Source organism: Mandrillus leucophaeus, unplaced genomic scaffold (assembly GCF_000951045.1).
Source record: "Mandrillus leucophaeus isolate KB7577 unplaced genomic scaffold, Mleu.le_1.0 Scaffold165, whole genome shotgun sequence".
Taxonomy (NCBI): domain Eukaryota; kingdom Metazoa; phylum Chordata; class Mammalia; order Primates; family Cercopithecidae; genus Mandrillus; species Mandrillus leucophaeus.
In genome coordinates, this window is record NW_012101643.1 from 2,918,026 (window position 1) to 2,925,538 (window position 7,513).

The 7,513-nt window shown below is 42.8% G+C and overlaps 1 protein-coding gene across 1 annotated transcript in view; it reads right to left on the bottom strand.

Moving 5' to 3' along the window:
* EDARADD (EDAR-associated death domain) overlaps window positions 1-7,513 on the bottom strand; it is a 115,616-nt gene that overhangs the window by 83,145 nt on the left and 24,958 nt on the right. The window contains exon 2 of the mRNA XM_011976385.1: window positions 6,422-6,461. Coding sequence (XP_011831775.1) covers window positions 6,422-6,461 — 40 coding nt within the window. The remainder of the gene's footprint in view (window positions 1-6,421; window positions 6,462-7,513) is intronic.

Below are 7,513 nucleotides of genomic sequence, written 5' to 3' on the forward strand. Positions count from 1 at the left end.
TAGAGAGTGGGATTATACTTGTCCCAACAGCTCACCCTCCTAAAGGTCAGACCTAAACCATTTTGGTTCTCTTGTTCAAGTTCAGGTTGCCAGCAAAAAGCAAAGGAACTTAAAACTCATGTTAAACATTTAACATCTTTCCATATGAATTGCTAGGAAGCAACTTCCATTCCAAAGTTGTGTTAACTTCACAGTTTTCCTACCAGTGGTGAAGATGGTACAAAACAGCTTAAAAACTGATTTTGTTCCATCAGATTCTAATCTTTAGTCACAGAATTCAAGGCCATACTCTAAACTTTAAAGTTGGCAGAAATATATTATAAAAGACATTTTAGTATCATGTAAAATTTTAAAGTTATTTAGCCTTAAATACAGAACCATTTAACTCAGGGTTGAAAAGTCAGGATGAAGTAAGGGATTGATTGATTAAGTCATTTGTTTTTTACATTCATTAGCAGTCTTTTTTATTTTATGTGTTTATTTATTTTGAAACAGAGTCTTACTTCGTTGCCCAGGCTGGAGTGCAGTGGCATGATCTCAGCTCATTGCAATCTCTGCCTCCCAGGTTCAAGCGATTCTCCTGCCTCGGCCACTCCAGTATCTGGGATTACAGGTGCATGCCACCACACCTGACTAATTTTATTTTTGTATTTTTAGTAGAGACGGGGTATCGCCATGTTGACCAGGCTGGTCTGGAACTCCTGGCCTCAAGTAATCCAGCCACCTTGGCCTCCCAAAGCTCTGGGCTTACAGGCGTGAGTCACCGTACATGCATTAGCATTCATTCACCTATTATGCACTGAGCTGCTAGACTGGTTCAAATAAAACACCATGTGTATTCATTGTCTCACACACAATTCTGACTAGAATAAAAGACTTTCTTTTCATAATAGTATGATCTGAGAAACTGAAGCTAAAAGTGTGGCCTTTGCCTAAGGCTGTGTATGTCATCTTTTTACAGCTAGAGCGGTTGCCATCTGACCCAGGTTTGTGTCCCTCTCAGCTCTCCTGCCTCTCAATCAGAGTGCTGGGCTCTCCCCCAGACCTCCTTAGTTGGAATCTCCAGGGGTCCACACGTCTGCATTGTTGACAAGCATCCCCACATTCTGATGCACACTGAAGGGTCATTCATCACAGCCCAATGTAATAAGCATGTGACTTCAATCACAGTCATTCCCACAATGTCAAAATTATTAACCCAGATTTCTTTAAAGTGTTTTTTTTTTTTTTTTCTCAATATGAGAAGTTGAGTTTTTTGTTTTGTTTTAGTTTTGTTTTTGTTGAGATGGGGACTCACTGTCGCCCAAGCTATAGTGCAGTGGCACAGTTATAGCTATAGCTCACTGCAGCCTCGAACTCCCAGGCTCAAACGATCCTCCAGCCTCAGCCTCCCATGTAGCTGGGACTATAGGTGTGCACCACTACACTCAGCTAATTAATTTTTTTTTTTTTTTTTGTATAGATAGGAGTCTCACTATGTTGCTCAGGCTGGTCTCAAACTCCTAGTCTCAAGTGGTCCTCCTGCCTCAGGCTCCTGAAACACTGGGAAAGAATTTGAATTTCTCAGGTGGTTTTCCAAATGCTCCCATGGTCACAGTCTTCTCCCTCCCCTCTATCCTCTTACACATAAAAGATTAAAAAATGTTTTGGAGAGTTGTTTCCATTGTATTCTTGCCATAACTGGGAGGGGAGGGCACACTGATTTTTGGTTTACTGTAACAGAAGATTCCCAAGAGGGTCTCTGTCAAGGCTTGGGGGACAGGGGCGGGGAGTGTATTTATTGAACAAGCAGGATGAGAACACACAGCACACCACGCAGGTGGGAGGATGCGGAGTTTCCCGTGAGAACAGGGACAACTCTTTCCATGGCATCACTATCAATCCGTGAGGTAAGAAATCATATCAAACACAACATATTGGCTTCCTAGTTTTAGGACAGACATTTCTACTTTTGAATTATTTAGTGATTTTCTGGTACTCGTTTATTTTCTCTTCACGTGTTCAAACTGAACTACTCCTTCATAGTTAATTAGATTGTTAATGTAATTAACAATGTTAATTACATTGCTCTAAAAGGCATCCCCAAACAGCATCTATGCTTTAGTTCAAGTTCCTCAAACTTCTTAAGGTAGCATTAGTCTACCTTACTTCGGTGGGCTCACGCCTGTAATCCCAGAACTTTGGGAGGCCGAGGTGGGTGGATTACTTGAGGTCAGGAGTTCGAGACCAGCCTGGCCAACATGGTGAAACCTCCTTTCTACTAAAAAATACAAAAATTAGCTGGGTGTGGTGGTGGGCGTCCGTAGTCCCAGCTACTTAGAAGGCTGAAGTGAGAGAATTGCTTGAGCCTGGGAGGCAGAGGTTGCAGTGAGTTGAGATCATGCCACTGCACTCCAGCCTGGGTGACAGAGCAAGACTCAGAAAAAAAAAAAAAGAGGCCGGTGCGGTGGCTTACGCCTGTAATCCCAGCACTTTGGGAGGTCGAGGTGGGTGGATCACGAAGTCAGGAGATCAAAACCATCCTGGCTAACACAGTGAAACCCCGTCTCTACCAAAAATACAAAAAATTAGCTAGGCTTGGTAGCCAGCGCCTGTAGTCCCAGCTACTCGGCAGGCTGAGCCAGGAGGCAGAGCTTGCAGTGAGCTGAGATCACACCACTGCGCTCCAGCCTGGGTGACAGAGCGAGACTCCGTCTTAAAAAAAAAGAAAAAAAGAAAAGAAAAGAAAAAAAAAGTCTACCTTACTTCTCTTTAACTTCTAAATACACTATAATATTTTTTGAATGATCAAAGAAAAGAGCAAGGACACGAGAGGAAATGAAAACGATAAAATCTTGTTAGATTCGTGTATTTAAGTGTAATTTTCTCCCATTATGAATAGTGGCTCAAAAATCAAAATTCCTTTTTCAAACACATTTTTCTCTCGAAAATGTGAACAGTCACATTCCCTTCAGAACAATTAAGCAGCAGCTTCTATGAGATACTGGGAATCATGTGATGGAAAGTAAACCTCAATCTCACCAGTTCTTAGTACCCGCAGACTCACAGAATGGCCATCAGAAAAGAGCCCCAAACAAAATGAATCCCCGAAAACTGTAAAATCAGGGGGTGACTGCTTGAGACGGAAGCTCTGCATTTATGCCCAATGAGAAAACAGATATAATTTATATTAACACATTTCACCTCAAAAACAGATGCTGATCACTGAAATTACACTAGATTTCCACAGCTGATTATTAAACCACATTATTCAAAACCAATCTATTCTGGCCACTGTTAAAGGTTTATACTCTCTGTGAATAATGTAGGAATATGCTAGCAGTATGAAAGAGATTTTGTGAAACTGTTAACGCTAATTACAAATGATGCTTCTAGTAAATAAAGCTGGCCTCCTTAAAACTCACTTAAATGTTGGCGTCCTAGTCTTTCCTTTATAGAATTAAATTACAATTGCTTTTAAGTCTATAAATCAGTCTGTTTGTTAATTCACATGGATTTTTCTTTCCCTAAAAACAATTTATTTATTTATTTATTTATTTATTTATGAGACAAAGTCTCATTCTGTCACCTAGGCTGGGGTGCAGCCCAGGAGGTTCATGCCTCACTGTAGCCTCAACCTCCCAGGCTCAGGTGATCCATCCACCCCAGCTTCCCTGGTAACTGGGATTACGGCACATGTCACCACGCCCGGCTAATTTTTTATAGTTTTTGGATAGGCGGGGTTTCACCATGTTGCCCAGGCTGGTCTTGAACTCCTGGGGTCAACTGTGAGCCAAGGCACCCAGCCATAAACAACTTGAATGAGAAAATTACCATAATGTCTAATGATAGTATTGGTCCCACTAGTGACATCAAAGAAAAATACTAGCAGACATCAAATTGTTATATTGTTGAGTGCAAATGCAGGAGTAAGTTTTTAAACTTCCAGACATGGTTCATTTACTTATAAAATGATGTATTTATTTGGAAATAAGAAATTATGCACTTAATAATAATGTTCACCCCAATCTGTTCCTTGATCTAAGAAAAAAATACTATTCAGCATGAATAAGGACAAAGGAAAGACCGAGGGTATGGTTTTCACATTCATGTTACTTATAAATTCATTAAGGTTTTGTAGAACTCAAATTCTAGGAGAAATTTGATGATACAATTACTGTATTATCAGGTTGCTAGGCAACAATCTTTTTCTTTCAAAACAGGAAATCCACTTAAGAGTGACAAAAAAAGATATTGAGCCCGATGGCACCACGACATTCAATGCTAGGGCCACTGCAGCTCCGTCTTTTTCTAAGACAGTTTCACTTTGCCACTCTGACTGAAAGCTTGATTTTTCACACTTCTGCAGCCGGATTTCCCTGCACCCCTGTCTGGTGCTCACAAGTGCCAGGCACCATTCTCAATTTATTTCATTGAATTCTCACCAGCACCCTGGGAGGTGGACAGTAACTTTGTCCTTCCTGCTGCGCTGAGGAGGCAACAGAGACCCTGAGACCTGAAGCCACTTGCTGAGGCCACTCACAGCCTTTTTGGACAGAAAAGAAAGGACACCCTAATGGTGTCATTTCAGGGAGCAGGGAGAAGAGTCTGGGATAGTAGGGGGAGAAGAGGAGAAGAGCTTTGGCCAAACTCTGGACAGGCTGGCCCTGGGGATCTCCCTACGATTATCCACTACCATGAGAACTGCTGGGGAGACCCACGTTAGTGCGTGCTGGGCAGGCCTACCCCTCCATGGTGACCAGGATGCCAGGTGCCCCTGCCATCTCTGAAACTAGTCAGATCTGATTATTCCCAACCTCACCCCATCCCACCCCTCGTCTCTGGGTTGTCAGCAGACTACAAGGTAGAGGCACCACTGTGACAACCAGCAGCCTAGCCTCCATAAAGGAACACAGGGCCCAGGTGAGGTGGGTGGCTCCCACCTGTAATCCCAGCACTTTGGGAGGCCAAGGCAGGTGGATCACCTGAAGTCAGGAGTTCAAGACTAGCTTGACCAACATGGTGAAACCCCGCCTCTACTAAAAATACAAAATTAGCCAGGTGTGGTGGTGGGCACCTATAATCCCAGCTACTTGGAAGGCTGAGGGAGGAGAATCGCTTGAACCTGGGAGGCGGATGTTGCAGGAGCCAAGATGGTGCCATTGCACTTCAGCCTGGGCAACAAGAGTGAAACTCTGTCTCAAAAAAAAAAAAAAGGAACAGAGCCCTGCTGACCACCCAGCAGGAGAGGTTATGGAAGGCTAGTGTCTAGCCACCCCTATGGACTGCACCATGCCTAAAGCATAAGTGTATGGGTTATCAAAGATAGCTTTTTTAGTTTGCTTTTGGGCCTAACAAGCATCCCTCGCCCCTTTGTCTAGCCACAGAACATTCTTTCCTAGACAAAGTGGTTTGGGCAAAATCCACTGTGTGACCCTCCTCCTTGACCCCATCTCAAGGCTCAGACCTGGCCAGTGTCTTCCATCCTCTGATGACAATAGTTGATTTAAGGATGACCACATGACCTGAACTGCCCCAGTCACAATCATCTCTAAAATTGTGCTATCCGTGCTGGCGGAAAGGCTCCCTCTTCCTCTACCACCTTGAGAACACCATCTAAAGCAGGAGGCGCTAGGAATCGTCTTTCCCTCCACGGGGGTGGGGGTAGGGGAAGTATCCTGCCCAAGAATGGAGCCAACATGGAACAAGACAGAGCCATGAGACGGACAGACTCAACCTGACAGCCTCATTTAGTTGCTTGGCTCCAGCAGGGCCCAAAGACCCTAAAGTCAGTGAGTTCCCTTTTTTTTTTTTTTTTTTTTTGAGACAGTGTCACTCTGTTGCCCAGGCTGGAGTGCAGTGGTGCAATCTTGGCTCACTGCAACCTCCACCTCCCGGCTTCAAGCGATTCTTCTGCCTCAGCCTCCTGAGTAGCTGGGATTACAGGCGCCTGCCACCACACCCAGCTAATTTTTGTATTTTTAATAGAGACGGGGCTTCACCATGTTTACCAGGCTTGTCTCGAACTCCTTACCTCAGGCGATCCACCTGCCTTGGCCTCCCAAAGTGCAGGGATTACAGGTGTGAGCCACTGCACCTGGCCAGTTCCCACTTTTTAAACAAATTAGTGTTAGATTTCTCTCCCTTTGCAACCCAGAGTCCCGACTATCTTCGTTTGATTCCTGTTAAAAACACCACAGGAATTTAATGCATAATGTGTTATGGAATAATTTACATTTTTTAACAAGAAAATTCATTTCTATTGCAAGGTTAAAAGATACAATTTTAAAAAAGAAAAAAGAATTAATTTCTGAGATAATCATGTCACAAGTCACGAGCTAATCTATGGGCATGTTTCTGCTTTACAATTTTAAATAATGAAAAATTACGTCACAATATTAAAATCATCACACGTGCAAGTAGTTATTTTAACTGTACATACCTTTAGGGAGTTCCGTATCTTGAACGGGATATTTGTCTGACTGTAGAAACCAACGAAAGAGGAGAGTTATTTTTAAATGCCATATAAGAGCAAAGTGAAAAAAAAAGCTTTGTCTTGGGAAAGTTATGACTTCGATTAAAAACTTGAACATGTTTAGCCTCAAACTTATCAACTAGCCTCATCCATTGATTGTATTTATTCTCAGCTGACAGGAATGAAAGCAAGGTTGACAAGAGGTTAATGCTGGAACATGAAACAGAATAAGCTTTCCAAATTTCCACAGCCTGGACCACAAAACTACACGTCCTCTCTTCTCTGCAGTGCTAGCCTCCAGCAGGTTACAATTGAGGAGCATTTGTTGTCATGGATTCTGAGGACAGGTGCCTTTCTCTCACCGTTTCTGCCACAGTCATTGGGCCACGCGTTCTGAGCAATACTCATCTATTGCAGAGCTCTGGCCTGGGCTGACTGAGACAGGATGATTCAAAAGATCCTTTTCTTACTGATTGCACAAAGCTCTAAAATTCAGCACAGTTCCTCCGTGTATCAGTTGAGAGTAATACTGTTACAGGAATTCAAAATAGCAAATGTTCTCACAATCACATATATTTCTTTTCATTTATTCATACTTCCATGCAGATATCTAAAGTTCCGGAAACTTATTTCAGACTAAACAATGTAGCCATTTCTGAAACCGTCCATAAGGGGAATGAAAAGGAGCCTAATTTCCCAACCCTGTCCCCTAACCCCTGCTCGGCTCCCAACTCCAGTCAGCCCCTGTCCTTCAGCCTGAACAAAATTACACCTCAACAATTTCCTGTAGGTCTCACCCATGTCTTCCTCTGAGAGAGGAGAGAAAGAAAGAAATGGAGAATCGAGGGTTTTGTTTTAAATGTCTTTCCTTGGAGTTTCTTTGGAGCTGGGCAATAAAGTTTCAGAACTTCTAGAAGCCTCCAACCTCAACCTCTCCTAACAAAAATAAATTAGTAAATAAAAGTTAATCACAAAGAATAGTCCTACAGTACTACCCCAGATCAAATTAGTTCTCATCATTCTATTCCCAAGACTGTGGAACACAAATCTGTACTAGAA